This window comes from Phaenicophaeus curvirostris, chromosome 26 (genome assembly GCF_032191515.1).
Source record: "Phaenicophaeus curvirostris isolate KB17595 chromosome 26, BPBGC_Pcur_1.0, whole genome shotgun sequence".
In the NCBI taxonomy this organism is placed as follows: Eukaryota; Metazoa; Chordata; class Aves; order Cuculiformes; family Cuculidae; genus Phaenicophaeus; species Phaenicophaeus curvirostris.
This window is the reverse complement of record NC_091417.1, coordinates 3999397-4018788: the sequence shown is the minus strand read 5'-3', so window position 1 is coordinate 4018788 and position 19392 is coordinate 3999397. Positions and strand designations below refer to the sequence as shown.

Below are 19392 nucleotides of genomic sequence, written 5' to 3'. Positions count from 1 at the left end.
GGAAAGCCACGACTTCTCGAGCTGTAACAGCTCCCACAATCAGACTGAGGGAGTTTCTCTGGGAGGGGGAAATCTTGAGCACAGTTTTCACGCGCCTGCAAAGTTCTGGGGCAGCTCCAGCTCGTTTTAGAGAAAACTCCAAAACCAGAGGAGCTTGACTTGAACCCATCAAGCCCAAAGCCCGTCTTGGCGCAGGAGGCAGGAGCCTCCTGTTGCTGGTTCCACACATTGCAGGCAGCGGGTTATTAAAGCTCTCCCTCATTAAGTGCAGGGTGCGATATCAGAATAAATAAATACAGGTTTTCAGCCTCTGGTGACCTCTGTAGGTGCCCACTGCCAGGTGGTGGTGACACAGGAGCTGTGGGACATGGTCGGTGATGTCCCGGGACACAAGGTAGGAGGGCAGTGCCACCTGCGGGTCGTGCCGGGCTGGAAGGGACCTGAGAGAGCATTGAGTCCAACTCCAGACCCAGCAGTGCCAGCTCCACCCAACCTGTCCCTCGGTGTCGCATCCACATGGTTTCAGACCCCTCCAGGGATGGGGACTCCACCACTGTCCCACGCAGCCTCCACCAGGGCTTGACAGCCCTTTCTGTGAAACAGTTTTCCTAATATCCGTAGAATCATGGAATCATTAAGGTTGGAAAAGACCTCCAGGATCATCCAGCCCAACCCCACCGTGCCGACTGAACCCTGTCCCCAAGTGCCATGACCACACGCTTTTTAAACTCCTCCAGAGGAGACTCTACCACCTCCCCTGGTAGCCTCTGCCAGGGCTTCACCACTCTGTCAGGAAAGATATTTTTTTTCTTATCCAGTCTAAGCCTCCCCTGGTGCAACTTGATGTTAATTCCTCTCGTTACCTGTGAGCAGAGCCCAGTACCCACCTCACCACAACCTCCTTTCAGGAGCTGGAGAGAGCAATGAGGTCTCCCCTCAGCCTCCTCTTCTCAAGGCTAAACAAGCCCAGGTACCTCACACTCTCAGCTGATCTCTGTGCTGGTCAGGGACAGGGGACAGGAGTGGGGATGGTGGCTCTGAGCTGTCACTGGTGGGATAAAGGAAGCAGTATCCATTGTCATAGAATCATAGAATCACCAGGTTGGAAACGACCCAGCAGATCATCGAGTCCAACCATTCCCATCAATCACTAACCCATGTCCCTCTGCACCTCGTCCACCCGTCCCTTAAACCCCTCCAGGGAAGGCGACTCAACCCCCTCCCTGGGCAGCCTCTGCCACTGCCCAATGACCCTTGCCGTGAAAAATTTTTCCTAATGTCCAGCCTGAACCTCCCCTGGTGGAGCTTGAGGCCATTCCCTCTCGTCCTGTCCCCTGTCCCTTGGGAGAAGAGCCCAGCTCCCTCCTCTCCACAACCTCCTCTCAGGGAGTTGGAGAGAGCAATGAGGTCTCCCCTCAGCCTCCTCTTCTCCAGGCTAAACACCCCCAGCTCTCTCAGCCGCTCCTCTTGTTCTCCAGCCCCTTCTCCAGCTTCGTTGCTCTTCTCTGGACTCGCTCCAGAGCCTCAACATCCTTCTTGTGGGGAGGGGCCCACAACTGACCCCAGGATTCGAGGAGCGGTCTCCCCAGTGCCGAGTCCAGAGGGAGAAGAACCTCCCTGGACCTGCTGGCCACGCCATGTCTGATCCAAGCCAAGATGCCATTGGCCTTCTTGGCCACCTGGGCCACTGCTGGCTCATGGTCAGTCGCTGTCAACCAACCCCCCCAGGTCCTTCTCCTCCAGGCAGTTTCCAGCCAGACTTCTCCTAGTCTGGAGCTGCTCAGGGTTGTTGTGCCCCAAGTGCAGGACCCGGCATTTGGCCTTGTTAAACCTCATCCCATTGGTCTCAGCCCAGCGGTCCAGCCTGTTGAGATCCCTGAAGGGACCAAAGTGCACAGCAGGGAACCCTCTGTCACATTCGGCCTCTGCCTGTGTCAAACCTGGGGAGAAAACATGAGGTTTATTCCCAAGCACCAGTTGAGAGCATGTCTTAAGAGCTTTCCCAGAGCGCAATCCTACCCTGGTGGGTGACAGTCACAATCACGCACTGGGTAGCACAGAGGTGATGGCATTCACCGTGCCCTTTCTCCATAAACCCAATTCCCCTGAGGATGAGCAGGTATTTGTGCCCAGAAAATACAGAGAGATGGATCGATAAGATGGAATTCCCTGCCCTGGGAAGGCAGCTCCCTCTGCTGCCCTCTCCAAGCAAACAGAGCTTGGCCAAAACCCAAGACTTCCCTGACGTTTTCCTGGGGATTTCCATGGAGTTCTGCGGTTGCTTGGATTCGGTCACGTATGCGATGCCTCTTGCACCAGCTAAGCATGATGGATTACCCAACCGAACTGAGAAACAAACCCAGGAGCTTTAAATCCCTTTTAATCAGCGGGTTGTGATCCTAGGAAACAAGGCGCTGCAGGATCAGCTGAGCTCCTGGACTGGGATAATAAACACAGCCCTCAGCTGGTGGGTGGGCAATGGATTTTAGGAATCTTAGATGTGACCTGGATCTAACTTACCTGGAAAATGGGTTTCTCACAGCCTGGAATTCACTGTCTCAGTGAGCTTGAACGGCAACATTTTTATAAACCAGCAAACTCGTCTTCCTGCTCAAGAAATGACACAAATACCTGTCTGCGAAGGGACTGCTGACAGCTGAACTCCAAGAGAGTAGCAGCCACGTATTCATTGCCCACTGGCCACAAGCCGTGCCTCTGCGTGTCTCTGGAGGTGAAGCCTCTTGAAGTAAAGCAGAGCCACTCTCTAGACCAGCACTCCCACGATGTCAGATCAGCCAGACGAGGAGCGGTTGTGGCCAATATTAAACCTGGTCACTGAATTTTGCTGCTTTTCGCCATCTGATTCCTGGTTTTGCCCCCAGAGCACCAGTCTGTGAAAGGCAGATCACCCTGGGCTCCTGATGGCCAGGTTCCTGTGCCAGAGTTAAGTAATAACAGAAGGGCTCAAGCAGCGAGTGATTTATCTCACTGGAAGGAGAGCAATTGGTCTGCATGCAAAGCTCCCCACTGGGATGCAAAGCAAACAAGTATCTTGATGCAGTTGTTGGCTCATCAGGACAGGCTGGAGGTGCCAATATAGTTTGCTGACATCCTGTTTCCCTCTGGCTGCTGTAAGGGGTCAAACTGCATCTCCAGAGGCAGGAGAAACAACTGAAGCTTCCTGTTTCCAATTCTTTACTCAAGAAACTGTCTTCGGGTCAGAGTGGTGACAGGAGCACAGCCAGATGAGGATGTCCCAGGCGTGCATTGACTGGGACAAGCAGAGGGCATCTCTACATCTTCGTTAGCCCTGGCTAGAGCAGCGTGTCCTGCACTGCAGCACGTGGCTGCAGTTGTGTGGCCTTGCAGCTGATCCCTGGTCAAACCAAGGCTGTGACAGCCCTCGTTACCTGTCAGACACCTCTGCTGAGATACAGCCCTCGACAGTGAGTCTACACTATGCTGCTTGCTCTCCAGAAGCCTCTGCAGTCACCAGTATTGGACAATCAATCAACAGCAGAGCACTCCTGTTCTGGAGTGGAATGGAGCTGGGTTTGAGCTGGAAACAGCTGGTGCCCTAGACACTGTGCTCTGGGGAGGGAGGAATCTGTAATCACTAGCCAGGAGCTCCCAGTGAGGCTGCTGCATCGCTAGGTGATGCGTGAGGCACCCCAAGAGTCTCACATCTGAGGACATTATTCCTCCACTTCACTTGAGCCCTGGGCAAGGTTCCCTTTTTGCCTCCAAGTCATTACAAGGCCAAGAGGTTTGCAATTAGAATCATAGAATCACCAGGTTGGAAGAGACCCACCAGACCATCGAGTCCAACCATTCCCATCAATCACTAAACCATGTCCCTCAGCACCTCATCCACCCGTCCCTTAAACCCCTCCAGGGAAGGGGACTCAACCCCCTCCCTGGGCAGCCTCTGCCAGGGACCAATGACCCTTGCCGTGAAAAATTTTTTCCTAATGTCCAGCCTGAACCTCCCCTGGTGGAGCTTGAGGCCATTCCCTCTCGTCCTGTCCCCTGTCCCTTGGGAGAAGAGCCCAGCTCCCTCCTCTCCACAACCTCCTTTCAGGGAGTTGCAGAGAGCAATGAGGTCTCCCCTCAGCCTCCTCTTCTCCAGCCTAAACACCCCCAGCTCTCTCAGACGCTCCTCCTAAGGCCTGTTCTCCAGCCCCTTCACCAGTTTCGTCGTTTTTCTCTTCTAAATGTTAGCCTTCACAGCTCTGAATTTGAAATCTTTTCCTCTCTCTTAGAAATCTATTCCCTTCCTAGGGATATTTTCCTTTTGCTTTCTCCCTTTTTGCTCTCCCTCTGCTGCCGTCCCAGGCTCGGGGCTGAGTGTTTTCTTGCACCATGTGGGCAGAAGCTCAGGGGAGGTGGGAAGTAGCAGGGCTAATTACAGGGGATGCTCTCAAAAATAGAGCTGCTTTTCCCCTCGTGTGAGCTGCTGCGAGAGGAGGGTATTCTAGTTCTTTCCATAGTTTTGGAACAACAGGAGGGCGGAGTTACCGGCGGATGGTGTCTCACATGGATTTAAACCAAGCTCGAACTTACGCAGCCATCACAATAGAAACAACTGAAGTCATTTGACATATTTAGCTTCCTTCCTTCCTTTCTTTTCCTCCAGTGTTCTTTATGGGAACATCGGCCACCTATTCCTTCCCCGCAGATCCTCAGAGTGGCAACAACACAACCACATCCTGCTCCAAACAATGACATCAAAAGGGAGAAGCCAGCAGAGCTACCAGCGGTCAGACGGGGAAAAGGAGCAGCAGCCATGGACCAATTCCTGGAGCTGCACGCAGACCTTCTCAGTCAAGAAAAAGAAGCCTCAGGTGCCTCATCGCGGTGGAAACTCTTGTACCAACACTGCAGGAGTCTGAGGAAATAGTGTGAGGAGGAGGGGCCTCATGGGCTGACACAGGAAAGAGGCAAGAGTTGCAGTTAACACACTGGACATGCAAACGGGTTCAAACTGGAGAAGCAGAACAGCATCCGACTAAAATAAATTACAAGAAGGCAGAAACTTGAGCAGGCAGAGACCATGCTTTATTGAGCAGTAGGTACAGGAATAGCACATTCTACCACATCCTGGGAACAGGGCTGAGCTTCTGCACAAGAATGGCCTTCTTCCCTACTCCCCAAGAGATCTACTTTGTTGGCTAGTTTCACGAGTATCTGTGGTTTGTTACAATAGGGGAGCAAAGGGCACGAGGCAGCAGAATTCAGTAATGCCCACAAGGTACACACCACGTGCTGATGATCTTTTTTTCTTGTTCAAGGAGGCAGAGAAAGGCAGACAACCATCAGGAGAGTGACAGAAAACTCCTCCAAGCGAGGGTGGCTCAGTGGTTAATGGGAAACAGCTCCTATCTAGTCGCACACAGCAAGTGCTTCATTTCAAACACCATTCTATGAGGAGGCTTTGGAAGGTTCAAATGAAATCAGCACTGTGTGATGCTGCCACCACCTACCCCAAGCTCGTCCCCCTCTTTAATCACATTGGAGCCATAGAGGAAACCTGTGGCACAAGGACAGTGGTTATACTGGGAAGCCATTGTACAAGTTTTTCCTGGTAGCACTGAGGGGAGAGAGGAAGGAAAAGCTTTTTTGTTTTACAAAGACAAACAAGAATGCGCTGTCAGAGAAGCGAACCATCCCCACAGCGAAGTGGGGCTGCCACCCGTGCACCAAACGTGCTGCAGGCAATCCAACAACCAGCGTATTTGCACAGTGGAGTTTCTGTGGTGGTTTGGACAAGGCTACCAAAAGCCTGACTAAAGTTTCTATTTCTTCAGTTTAAAGTAAACAAACAAACAAACAAACAAGTCTTCTCCAGCACAGAGGGGCCCACAATTCAAGGAAGACTGCTCTGGGAAAAATACCTCCAGTGAAATATAATGAACAGCCTGTTTTTGCACAAAGGAACCCACCAACTGCAAGAGATCATTAAATCATTAAATCCCAGAAATCATTAAAACCCAGAAATTGCGATCAGAGAGGCATCTCCAGCAAGTGAGGGGCTGCAGTCACTCCCAGAGCACAGAACAGCAGCAGCTCCAAGACACCTCAGCTCCCAGGGTTGTACTCAGCCTCAGCTACTCCCAGGTAACACACAACCACACCACACAAGCTCCTGATGTACAATAGTAACTACGTGAAGACCTGCTATGTTACACGGGAACCCTGCTGGAAAAGGTGGTGTGTGATCCCACTAAAGCTACGCGATTCGTGGAACAGAACAGCCCAGCAGGACTGGTTAAAAATGCTGAAGTCGTGTAACTACAGTGCATGGAAAACTCAAGCTTTCCCCAAATAAACATCATCAGACCTTGTTCAAAAGCCACAGAAATTACCTCTGTTACTTAGAACGCAAAAAAACCTGAAGGAAGAAACAACCAGATTATAGAACACAACACAACCTCATCGGAACACAAACATGAGGGTGAGACCAGTGACTGGACAGGTACAGTACCAGATATCAGAACTCCTCGGGCCAGTGCTGCTAGGAGCTTCGTTTGGGTCCTATACAGATCCAATCCTTGCAACCTCATTGAGGCTGAAACGTAAAATCGGCAAGAATTGGCAGCAGGCACCACAAGTTCTGCAGCCAGGCGCTAGACTGAGGCAGAAAACACGCTCTGTGGAGCAAGGGAACCCCGCAACAGGGACCTAGGGGTGGGCAGGTCCTGACTCTGGGTTGAGGCTGATGCAGGGGAGGCGGTCCCAGAAGCATCTGTGGGAGATTTAAACAGCCCCTAAGAAGTGCCAGCAACCAGAGCACTGCAATCAGAGGCAGGGCACAGGGAAGGCAGTCTCTGTGCTCAGGAGGTGAGTTCAGTCAGTGACAGGGAGCCCAGCCACAGCGTCTAACCCGTCAGGGAGGCTGCATCCTCTGCACCTGCCAGAAGGGACGCGTCAGCTCAGACTGAGCTCTCAGGAAAACACACAACTGTCCAGGCCCCAGGCTGCAGGGAGCACCCCCAGCTTGCACTGGAAACAGAGGACAGCAGGGGTACAGCTGCATGGGGTGCGAGCGGGTGGACGATCTCCTCAGTCTGGTGGCAGAGCTGTGAGAGTGACCACAGAGGCTAAGGAGCATCAGGGAGTCTGAGCAAGGGATAAACCAGTGGAACCACACCCTGAGCTCCCTGAAACAGGAAGAGACAACCACCAGAGAAAGCCCCTGATCAAAGGGATTCGGTATCTTCCCCGCAACCAGAACGCAGGCAGGGACATAGAGAGAGCTCAACATGAGGTGGCAACGTGCATCTGCAGCCCAGAAGATCAACCATGTCCTGGGCTGTGTCAAAAGCAGCACGGCCAGCAGGGCGAGAGAGGGGATTCTGCCCCTCTACTATGCTCTTATGAAATGTTTTCCTCTCAGGGTATGGAGGCTCTGGCCCAGGCTGACCGGGGCCAGGGGTGGCTGCCCCATCCCTGGAGGTGTTGAAGGCCAGGTTGGATGGGGCTGGGAGCAACCAGATCCAGCAGGAGGTGTCCCTGCTCATGGCAGTGGGGTGCAACTGGACGGGCTTCAAGGTCCCTTCCAACCCACATAATTCCAAAGTTCCTCAGAACTAGCGTCTGTGTTGCACACACAAGATCTGGACCAGAGCAGTACCAAGGGGAACTGATCTTTTGGGAGGTACTGTACCAGCCAATCACAACAGCAACGGATACGACAGAGATCCCTAGGGTGCTTCCTACTGCTGGGGTTCACTGGCTTCAGAAGTGAGAGACACTTAAGTTCCCTTAGGAGGGGTCCATTTCAAACAGCTGGGATCCATTATCTTATTGCTGTTGGATCGTTTGGCCTCTTTGGCTATCCATTCATCAATCAGATCCTAGGGAAAAGATCACGAAAGGGCAAGGTCAAAACAAACAATCCATGATGGAGAATTATTCACAATGCATAACCACACATCCAAGTCCACAAATCTGACGATGACTGCTTTGCCTGACAAAAATCACCTTTTCCCTGCAGCGCTTTCTAGAAGCCCCTCCAACCACACAGATAAGGCTGCTTTCAGCTACACAGGGAAGTCGCAGGGGGGGGAAAACAAAGAAGCTGTCACATTTGGGGAGTTATAAACTGGTGACAGCAGTGGGTACGAAGAGGACTCATGCAGGATTCCATTAATTCAGTTTGTTTGCCCAGTAAAGGGAAGGCACAAGGAGCATGATGGAATGTGGACCCATTGCTCCCCTAAAATAACACTTAAAATGAGCAATGTCATTGCACTCAGCAGCAGAGAAGGTCATTGCCCCATGTTTCTGCCCCACAGGCTGGGTACCCACGTTCTGTTTTATCAGTTACCACGCTAGAAATCCCAGCGTTGCCCCACAGAACCCAGAGGCTGGGAAACCCAGCCCAGTGCAAAGGAAACTCCGATTCCAGTGAGTCCACATGACTAGCAGCTCAGTGTAAGGACACAGAAGCAGCCAGCACAAATCGTACCTGTCTTTTCAGGACCAGGTGTTTTCCTTTCCAGTATTTGAGCATCTGAAGTGCCTGCAAGGTGCTGACAATGTCAACGGGGTTCACTGCTGTCTCCTGGCTGATTTCTGCAAACCAGTACCAGTTTGTGTTAGAACAGAAACAAATCACAGAACCACCAGGTTGGAAGAGACTCACCAGATCATCGAGTCCAATCATTCCCATCAATCACTAAACCATGTCCCTCAGCACCTCGTCCACCCGGCCCTTAAACCCCTCCAGGGAAGGGGACTCAACCCCCTCCCTGGGCAGCCTCTGCCAGGGACCAATGACCCTTTCCATGAAATTTTTTTTCCTAATGTTCAGCCTGAACCTCTCCTGGTGGAGCTTGAGGCCATTCCCTCTTGTCCTGTCCCCTGTCCCTTGGGAGAAGAGCCCAGCTCCCTCCTCTCCACAACCTCCTCTCAGGTAGTTGGAGAGAGCAATGAGGTCTCCCCTCAGCCTCCTCTTCTCCAGGCTAAACACCCCCAGCTCTCTCAGACGCTCCTCATAAGGCCTGTTCTCCAGCCCCTTCACCAGCTCTGTTGCTCTTCTCTGGACTCGCTCCACAATACCTCATCATCATTAGGTTTCAACTATAACTTTTATGCAATTCCTTTTGAAGTGGCACAGGCAAAATGCCTTGCAGACATCAGCTGCCAGATGCACCCCTGAGCACCCCGGTTACTGGCTGCTCTGAGATACAATCAATATCCCTTCGTTTTTCCCTCCCAAGGGACAGACCAACTGCAAACAGCTCCAAGAACCACGGGCTAGGGATGGGAGCCATGCAGAGCTGTGCATGGCTCACCCCAAAACTGAAAACCAAGCTAGGCAGCACCATGATTTAGTGATGCTGATTTTACGATCCAAGTGAATAAGGTGTGATCCTCCGAGAGGAGAAGCAGCTGCTTCTTCAGAACCACCCTGATGCCTCTGTGGCGTGAGCATTTTCTACTCCTGGGTGCCATGAACACAAAAATGCTATTAGAAGTCGTCCAAACAGTCCTTGTATTTTTCCAGAGCATTTGAACTCCTCTCAGTGGAGCCATTTTTGGTTTTAAAGCCAACATTCTCACCTACAAGCAGACAAAATTCTTTGCTGAATCTTTATAAAAGTGCAGTTTTTAATGAGAACCAGGCAGTGCGTTGACAACTCTGCAAGCTGGCGTATCTTCAACAGCAGCAGGGCTGGGAAGGAGCTGTACCCATCATGGGGAACATCCCACTAACCGTGCTGCTCCCCAGACACCCAGATGGACAAGTAAAGCACAACCCGCCTCAGATTTGAGGAGTGAATGAGATGCATGGGTGTTCCTGAACGGATTCACTACAAGCCCAATTAGCTTGAGAGCGTACCTTTTATAGAGATTTCTTTTCCTTGGAAATTGTGCAAGTAACGAAGAAGAACTTCCTTCCAGTAACTACGGTAGCTGATGAGACCTAGATCAGACAGAGGGCGTTCCGGAGAGCCAACCTTCTCTTCTACTTTAGAAAGCAAATAGCCTGTAGAGGAAAGAAAACCTATTCATCCTCCCTAGCCCACTGCCTTCTGACTGCCACCCTCCTTTAGCACACGCAGAAATCAGCAGTGATGAGAACTGCTCAAACCACCACAGGCCTGCCAGGGTTCTGGGTGAAATTCCCAGGTTGGACAGAACACGGTTCCAAAATTTCTCTCTCTACTTACTGAAGTCGATGAGCATTTTGCCGTAACCTTGCCTCATATACTGAGGCATTGTCAGGATACAAGAAACGTTGTAGTTGAGAAAGGAATTCTTCTCCTGAAAACAAGAATAGAGAGGAGAGGTGAGGAGGTCTAGATCTGCACAGGCAGTGGGGTATCATAATCCCAACAGACCGAACAAGTCTGCACAATTGATACAACACACGGTGAAAGGAGCAACAGCAGGAGAACCTGCCTAACGACAGGTAACACGATTACCCTCAGCTACAGCCTAGCCTGGTGTCGTTATAAGCCACTACATCAGGTGTCTGGTGCACAGATTTAAACCTAAGCTGGCCACAAAGTTGTACCAGGAACATCCCCACTACCACCTCCATCATCTCCCAGGTTTATAGGCCACAAGAAGGCAACACAACAGTAGCACTGTAAGCACACACTGCAATATTTAGACAAGGAACAGACTATGACACTCAAATCCTCAGATCATGAGAAAATTGATTGTAATACTATAGCAAAGCACCTGCAATCCCTGCAGAGAGAACAACTCCTTACCTTGGAGAAATACCCAATCAGGTGACAGCCAGTATTGTCAGCTTCTGTCATGACATAGAAGAGGAAGGGTTCAACATCATAATACAGTGTTTTGTGGTCCAAGAAAAGCTTTGCCAGCAGACACAGATTTTGACAATAGATCTAGAAAGAAAAGGAGAAGAGGATACACTGGTTTGAATGGCAAGAACAGGGAGATCAGACTCCAGCAGCCTTTCTGCAGCTGGTGGGAGAAAGGGCTGTTTGCATCCCATTTCCCTACAGGAAAAAGCAGAGCCTGGCACATTTTGGAAGAGACTCCACACTCCAGACTAGCCTAACGATCGCAGTTTGTACCTTGTTCTTTTTCCCATCCACCTCAAACACCGAAATGGAGCCTTTGCGGTAGATTTCATCACCGGGTGGATGTTTCCAAACACATTTGGCCTGCAACAGGAAAACAAAAGTTAGAGTGACACTACTGTTTGAAGGGTGTAAAGGAGGTTACAACAGTTACTGGATTTGCCAGGAAACATGCAGTCTTCTCACCTCCTGAAGCAAGGAGAGCTCACAACAGTTATGTTTTAAATCGCTTCCATGCTGACACTAGAATTAACATTCAGGAACCAGCTCTGCCCTAGCCCTTACCATGTGTCTGCGCAGAATTGTCTGGCTCTTCATGTATTTAAGACAGAACTCGCACATGTAGAGGCGGCCCAGGCGAGCGTACTCCTCTGGGTAGGGAGAATGGTACCAGGTATCCAGCTCATAACGGCCAAAAGCAATTGTTTTAATCATGTTGCTGCCTTCTGTGATCTGGCCCTGGAGCCGCAACTTCTCCTGTGAATGAAAATAAAAAGGGATGATTATTTTTTTAAAAACATTTCGCACAGGTGGAGAGGAGGAGGGGCCCTGTTCATTTATTTCCAGGAAATCATTTACAGCAGCTCCTCTAAATTCATGTTTCCATGACCTCTCCCATAGACCTCTCCTCAACCAAACTTGGCCTGACCCCTGTCCACAGGCAGGACACACACCAACTGCTCCTTTCACAAGGAAATGTCTCAGGAATAAGCACTTAGCAGCCTGGTAACTCTAGGGTCCTACTCTTTCTGTCATCAAAGCAATGTAACCTCCTTATCGCTTCATGTTCCTTCCCTGGCTGTAGGGAGAGGATACAGCCTGATGTTCTGCCTTAGACACACCAGACAGTTGTCCCCAGTAGGCATCAAAGCATCTTTTGGTTCCTCTCTGGAGAGAGAAAGTGGCTTTGGAGAGTACCCACGGAGGCCCCAGCAACGCTAATTGTTGAGCTCCATTCCACAGCCACCAGCTACTGTTAGGATGACTTTTAACATCGTCACTGACTTGGCTGGGCTGTAGCTGCTCTTAGAAACTCTGTTCCATCTGCAGAATTGATGGAAATATCCCATTTTGATAGGAATGGCTGGACTCAATGATCCGGTGGGTCTCTTCCAACCTGGTTATTCTATGATTCTACGATTCTAAGTACAATACAACCCAGACAGCATTCCTGTTTCTAACAGAGACATTTGCTATCAGATCTATCCTGAGTCAGAAGTCTCACCAGGTCCTCAGAAGCCCGTGCTTGTGCCCTTCGGAACAGCTCGAGGTCATATTCACTCGTCAGGTTTTCAAGCAGAGGTTCCCTGGTGTTGCCGTAGGTTTGCCTGTGCTCCTAGAACAAAGGGGCAAGAGGATGGGTTGTGGCCAACACTGCTCCTCAGCTGTTAGAGCTCACAGCTTTTTCAGCTTTCTCAGCTGTGGATGTTGCAGGATGCCTGGGAAAATCAAACTCCCACTTGGCGGCCTCAATCCAGACAGGAGGGAATAAAAGAACAGAATGACCATTTTTACCATATACTTTTCTTTTTGCTCTTTGCTCAGTCCCGAGTTCCGCTTCTTCCTGAGCTCTGCCACTTTCTCTTTGTACCGCAGCTGTCTCTCTGTTGGTGCCTAGAAGAAACCAGAGTTGGAAATCTTCATGAAGCTTCATTCCCTTCAGATATTTTTCTTCACTTTCGCACCCTCAAGGACCTCTACCCTGGCTTTCGTTTATTGATGTTTGCTGCCTCGGAAGCAAATCCTGTGCTAATGAAATGTATTGCACACAGGTATGTAAAATAGATGTTTCCTCCTAGCACAGCTCACCTCTGTCAATGCATCTCAGCCCCACATGCAGGGTGCATGCCTCACGCAAAGCTTAATCACAGGGACAAGCTCTGAGCTGACTCATTAAGTCATCTCGATTCAAGTCCAGACTCATGAACTGAAAAATGTAATTCCCCTGGTTTTATTCTTTTCTCTTGAGTCAGAGTAAAATTGTAGTTTACAGTTCTGCATGAATCCCCTTGTCCTACAGATTAAAGCATACAGAAAAGATCACCCTGAGAAGTCCAGCTTCCTCTGCAGTATCACTGACCAACCCCACCTCCCCGCTCTCAAACACCGCTCTGGTCTCTTGTTCACAGGGTGCAAGGAATTGCCCTTGCAGAAAGAAACCAGGGATGACAAACAGGGAGCACCAGAACTCGGCACAAGATCGGAGGAGATCAGGTTAAAATCCCTGTCGCTAGAAACCACAGGCTGAGGTTTTTCCAGGAGCAATGAACAGCCACCCCATGCCATAGATCACCTACCTGGTGTCTGGTGGCATGCCTATTGTTGTCGTCCTGCCGATGAGCCAGCATCCTCTCCTCAATCTGCTTATCCCGGCTCTGGGCTCGCACCTGGAAGCCAAAACTCATCTGTCAGTGCTGCAGCAAACTGCCAAAACCTCCACCTTTTCCACTGCTCACTGAGGCGAATTCTCTGAACTGTAACTCACAGACAATTTGACACACTTGTTTCTGTCTTATAGCCAAGGACATGAGCTGAAACATATTAGCTCCACTTTCTGTTCACAAATGACACATTTTGTTGAAAAAAACTGTCAGGAAGATGAAACAGAAGGCTCGTTTACCTTGCATTCATCTGCTGAGAGATTGTGATACAGCGGGCACCCCGATATGGAGAAGTGTCGCTCGTGTTTTCCAGTCAGGTGTCCTGCAAAGGATCAGAAATAAAACCACCTTCAACACATGACAGCAGAGGTTTAAAGAGTCTCCTAGATGGGCAGGTACCTCCCACTGGCTTCTTGGGGAGCATGTGGGGTTATTAGAGTGACAGGAGTTCACTGCGTGGGTCATGGCACAAATGTTAAGAACAAAGAAGAAAACTCCTTCTCATGCTAAGTCAAAGCTGCACTCGATGCAGGCACCAGGGGTATAGGAGGTCTGCAAGAATTTGTTTTCAAGGACCCGCTTCTGGTGAGACCAGCACCTTGCCCATCCTCCCACACCTGCGCTCACGCTCTGGAACTGTTCTTTACCCTACCATCCCCAAACACCCCTACCCAGAAAACTCCAGGGAGAACGTAACTGCAGATACACTTTGTATCCTTTCTCTATACCCACTTCTGATCCTAATTAAAGTGCATATTGTTAGGATGTACAACCCAGTTGAGCGAGGCCTTGGATAACACAGCAGGAAGGCCAAACCCAACAGATGAATTCTGGAGCTGAACTTACCTAAAGAGTTACAACCAGGAGTGGGACATTTCATGTTGAAATTGTAGCTTTCATGGAAGCGGCGGCGCTTCGGGCGGTGAGACAGGTCACTTCCAGAATCCTTCATGGACATGTCCTTGGCGATGCTCTCATCATGGGACACGTTTGGACTGGAGATATCAATATCAGACTCTGAGGAAGGTGCGTTCCCGGTGGGGGTACGAGGTGGAGACTCATCGTGATCCGCTGCATTTTTAGTGTCTGAATAAGGATCAAGATGTTATAAATCCGCCTGCAAGAAAGCTTTCAACAAAACAACTCCAGAGTGCCATCTGGAACCCTCTCTCTCAAGATATTACACTGTGCTTTCGGAGAACAGAGTTACACAAGCTTTCCAACAGCATTCTGCAAACTTCGAACACCTCCCTGCCCCTCACGCACCTCTGTCAGAAAAGTCAACCACTTGCTCGGTCTCTGACCCCGAGGAGCGCGTCTGCCGGAGCGGGTATTTCTTTGGAGTCACGGGAGCCGGCTGCTGTTGGCTGCGGGTTACCCTCCGCGTGGAATAGACGGGCTCTTCTGCTCCAAACGATGGCGGATTACGGACAGGGCTGGAATCTAATTCCATGGAAACACCATGATTACACCACAGTAGCCACTGTGTGCTCCCGAGTTTGTGATACCAACATCAGATAGCTGGGTATGAGAGCCCTGTCCTACCATGCCCCCCTGTGCCTTGTCACAAAATAACGTCCTGTTCTTCCAAGCTTAAACCTTTTGAGACTTTTCCCAACACTGACAAATCTGGAATTAGGTCAGCTTTCTCCGGACTTAATTACTTAATTAGCTAGTAATTACAAAACCAGCTCCCATTTGGAAAGCTAGTTTAGATAAGAACTATTGGCGTTTGGATAAGCCTTGGGAAAGCGAGGATTGCTTCTGGTATGGAGTTCTATGTGGGACCCTGTGTGTGGGTTTGTGATCCTGCACTGCTCGTAAGGCTATAAAACAATTATCTTGATGAAAATGCTTCCATAACCTAGGAATATCCAGGCAACCCACACACATCCAGACCATTTATCCTCTTGGTTTTAAGATCTGATTAGCAGATGATGATGATGCATGTACGCTTCTTGCCTGCAATAAATTTATTGCAAAGCAGATTATTTATCAAAGCAGAACAATGGAAAGAAGTAATTATCCACTGCCATTTCCTCCCTTAATGCCAGATGGCAGCTCATCAGCCAACAGCCAAGGAACGGCTGCACCAAGGAGGTGGGTATGTTCAGTGTTTCCTCTCACGATCTGGAAGCCAGAGTAGAAATACACAAAATAACTGGCAATATGGGGATTACATTCATTGCAGGGGGTCAGCATCAGCAAGTCATGGAAATCCCTCTTCCCTTGCAGTACAGAAAACCCCAAAAAAACCAAACAGAACAACATCAGCTTTCACCTTTACACTCCTCTCTCTGTTGGCTCCAATAGAACTGTCCAGTCAGAACGCATATTTTTTGAGTTCTCAAGAAAATGAGGCAAAGCTGGCAGCAGAACCACAGCGTTTGGTTCCTACTTCCTTTAACACGCAAACAGCTTTGCTTTTGAACAGATACTCAGGTTCTGACCACCAGCACATTCTTTAGATTACATTACCTCATTGGGGCAATACGCACAGGTAAATGCTGCTGTTAGGCTCTAGTACATTAACAGCCAGTGAAAAAAGTTAAATGTTGTTATTCAGGTAGAAGCCTCGCAGATATTAAGTTCTAAAGATCAGGAATACAGACTATTACTCTTGCTATACTATATTCTTCTATACTTCTGCTACTTAGTGTTTGATAGGAACGATTGGACTCGATGATCCGGTGGGTCTCTTCCAACCTGGTTATTCTGTGATTCTGTGATTCTGTGATACTTTTCCTTGTTGAAGAAAAAAAAGCCTTTACCTTGTGAGCTCTGACTGAGCCTAGCTGAGGAGCGGGTCACCCGGGCGGATCGCCGTGACGTGCCATCACTTTCAGAACTGTCTGTGTGCTCAGGATCAGTGGAGAAATCGGAGTCTTCTGTCCCATCCGAGCTACTGCCCGCATTCCTCTGCAACAGCGCAAACGCAGAGATGAGCACGGCAGCTCTTACACTTGCACATTGTATTTATACTAACAAAATTAAAAAAGAGAGAAAATGTTCACTGATAGGTAGCTAAATTCAAGTTGGCACGATGACAAATGCAAACTAATACATCTCAAGGGTATGACTGCGGAGAAAATAGTTTAGTTTAACAATTAAGCAGTGTCAGATTGAGACTTCAGTAAAAAGAAGCTTCTGCAAACTGGTTCACGGAGAAAGATCTCAAGAGCACCCAATTTTAATTCAAGGCAAACAGCAAATGGGATAGACTCCACCACCTCCCTGGGCAACCTCTGCCAGCACCTGAGAACACTTTCAGTGAAGAAATTTTTCGTAATATCCAATCTAAACCTCCTCTGGCACAACTTGAGGCTATTTCCTCTCATCCTAGTGCTTGTTCCTTAGGAGCAGAGTCCAGCACCCACCTCACCACAACCTCTTTTCCAGGACCTGCAGAGAGTGATGAGATCTCCCCTCAGCCTCCTCTTCACCATGCTAAACAACCCCAGGTCCCTCAGATGTTCCCAGAACCCTTGTTCTCTAGCCCTTTCCCCATCTCTGTTCCCTTCTCCAAACACACTACAGCCCCTCAATGTCCTTCTTGTCCTGAGTGGCCCAAAACTGAATCCAGGATTCGAGGTGCAGCCTCACCAGCACCAAGTACAGGGTCACAATCACAGAATGACCCGAGTTGGAAGGAACCCATGTGGATCACCATGACCAACTCCAGTCTCGGCACAGGGCACCCCAACATCCAAACCGTGTGTCTGAGGGTGTTGGTGCTTCTGGAATACTGACCAGCTTGGTGCCCTGGCTGCTTCCCTGGGAGTTGTTCCAGGGCTTCACCACCATCTGGGTGAAGAGTCTAAAGTCCAACCTAACCCTCTGCTGGTGCATCTCCCTACCATGCCCTCAAGTCCTGTCATTGGTCACCAGATAGAAGAGCTCAGCGCCTGCTCTCTCCTGTGTGAGGAAGCTGCAGAGCATAATGAGGGCTCCCCTCAGCCTCCAGGCTGAGCCGACCCAGGGGCTTCAGCCACTCCTCATATGAATTTCACTCTACACCCTTCACTCCTTCACTGCTCTCCAGCAGCTTTAGATCCTTTTTATCCCACGGCGCCCAAACCTGCACCCAATATCGGGGCGAGGCGGGCGCTGGCCACACAGTTTCATAAAATCACAGAATCACCAGGTTGGAAAAGACCCATTGGATCATCGAGTCCAACCATTCCCATCAATCACTAAACCATGTCCCTCAGCACCTCATCCACCCGTCCCTTAAAGCCCTCCAGGGAAGGTGACTCAACCCCCTCCCTGGGCAGCCTCTGCCAGGGACCAAGGACCCTTGCCGGGAAAATTTTTTTCCTGATGTCCAGCCTGACCCTCCCCTGGTGGAGCTTGAGGCCATTCCCTCTCGTCCTGTCCCCTGTCCCTTGACTTCCCTTGCCAGAAGTTCAGTTTCTGAACAGGCCCGGCCTCCTCAGCCCCGCATTCCCCTGGCCCCGCACCCCCAGCGCGGCCCCTGAGGCCGCAGGGCTGGTCCCGGTCCCGGCGGGGCCTGAGGCGATGGCGGCGCCTGAGGGAAGGAGGCGGGGGGAGAAGCTCCGCACCGCTTTGTTTTGCGCCCGGCGGAGGCGGCGGCCAATCAGAACGTGCGGGCGGGGCCAAAAGGGAGCGACAGCCAATGGCAGCGAAGGGCACGGCGTGGGGGGCGGGGCCGGCAGCGCGCGGCAGCCAATCAGCGCCAGCCTCGCTCCCAGACAAACAACATCCACAGAGGCGGGTGGGGAAGGGGAGGCCGGCGCATGCGCAGAAGAGGCAGAGCGGGAGGGGGTAAGATTGACAGCCGCGGCGGCCAATCAGCTCCCAGCCCGGCGAGGCGGGCTGACCAATGAACCAGCGGCTCTCCGGCGCCTGCCCAATTGGAAGAGCCGGGGGGCGGGACCCGCCGTGGCGCGCGGGAGGGGGCGGCGGCCGTTGGGGGCGCAGAGTGGCGCGCCGGGCGGCCAATGGGGGCTCAGGGCGCCGCAGGCCGCTCTCCCCCCCGGTTTAGTGCCCGGGAGAGACAGCGGAGAGGGTGAGGAACCGGGCAAAGCTGCGGCCGAGCTCGCCGGCCTCCCCGCCGGGCGCGTTCCCGCTTCCCCGGCAGCGCTCACCTTCCTGCGCGGCATCCTCGGCGGGGGCGGGGGCAGCGAGGCCGGCTGCTCCCCGGCGCCCCCGGCCCGCGAAGCGGCGGTCGCCGCCGTGTTAGCGCTGGCGGGCTCCGTGGTGGCGGCCGTCGTCTCCCGTGCTGCGTGCGGTGTGCTGGGGCGGCGGCGGCGGCCCCGCTCCGCTCCGCTCCCCCCGGTGCCCGCTCGGTCCCTCGCGCTTCCGCCGCGGCCCACGCCCCCCGCGTCACGTGACCGCGGGCAGCCTCGCGCCGGCGCCGCCGCCGCCATCTTGAAGGCGTCGGTGAGGCTGCCGGCGGCCATCTTGGATCCGGGCGCGGGGCTCTTGGCAGGGAGGTGGAGCGGCGGCCATCTTGGTTGCGGGTGTGAAGTCAGCGGGGGCCCGGCGGGCGTGTTCCTCGGGCAGCCATCTTGGTTCCGGGCAAACGGAGCCCAGCGCTCGGAAGGGCTGCTGGGGCAATTAATCCTTCCAGAACAGCCCCCTGAGCCCCGGGCCGGTGGGGGCATCGCCGGTTAAACGTAACCTATCGATAGCCTGGACGTAGTGGCGCTCTCTGTGCGCACGGGGGCATCGGCCCGTGAAAAGAGCAGGGGAAAATAAGAGAATTCAGTGAAACGCGGGGTTTCTCCCCAGGTCGTGTCCTGGTTGGGGTTGTCAGAGAAGGCTCCAGAGACACCTTGGAGCAGCCTTCAGGATTTTCCAAGTACGGAGCGAGCGCTTCCCTGCTGCTGCACCAGAAGAAAGCTTAGCGAGTGCCTGAGGACTCGAGATTTCATGTTACAGCACGAAAAAATAAAGTGATTTTTGTTTTTTTTCAGTCTTCG

At 51.6% G+C, this 19392-nt stretch overlaps 1 protein-coding gene across 1 annotated transcript; it reads right to left on the bottom strand.

Annotated features, from left to right (window-relative positions):
* Positions 1 to 5036: 5036 nt before the first annotated feature.
* On the bottom strand, positions 5037 to 18735 carry KAT7 (lysine acetyltransferase 7). The gene is made up of 16 exons (XM_069876780.1): positions 18556 to 18735; positions 16219 to 16366; positions 14714 to 14890; positions 14294 to 14533; positions 13687 to 13769; positions 13364 to 13453; positions 12582 to 12680; positions 12292 to 12402; positions 11352 to 11543; positions 11061 to 11150; positions 10728 to 10868; positions 10179 to 10272; positions 9848 to 9994; positions 8471 to 8577; positions 5836 to 7856; positions 5037 to 5782 (listed from the first exon to the last, which is right to left on the bottom strand). Exons 1-15 carry the CDS (start codon positions 18568 to 18570, stop codon positions 7755 to 7757), a joined length of 1836 nt encoding a protein of 611 aa, XP_069732881.1. The 5' UTR covers positions 18571 to 18735; the 3' UTR covers positions 5037 to 5782; positions 5836 to 7754.
* Positions 18736 to 19392: the final 657 nt, after the last annotated feature.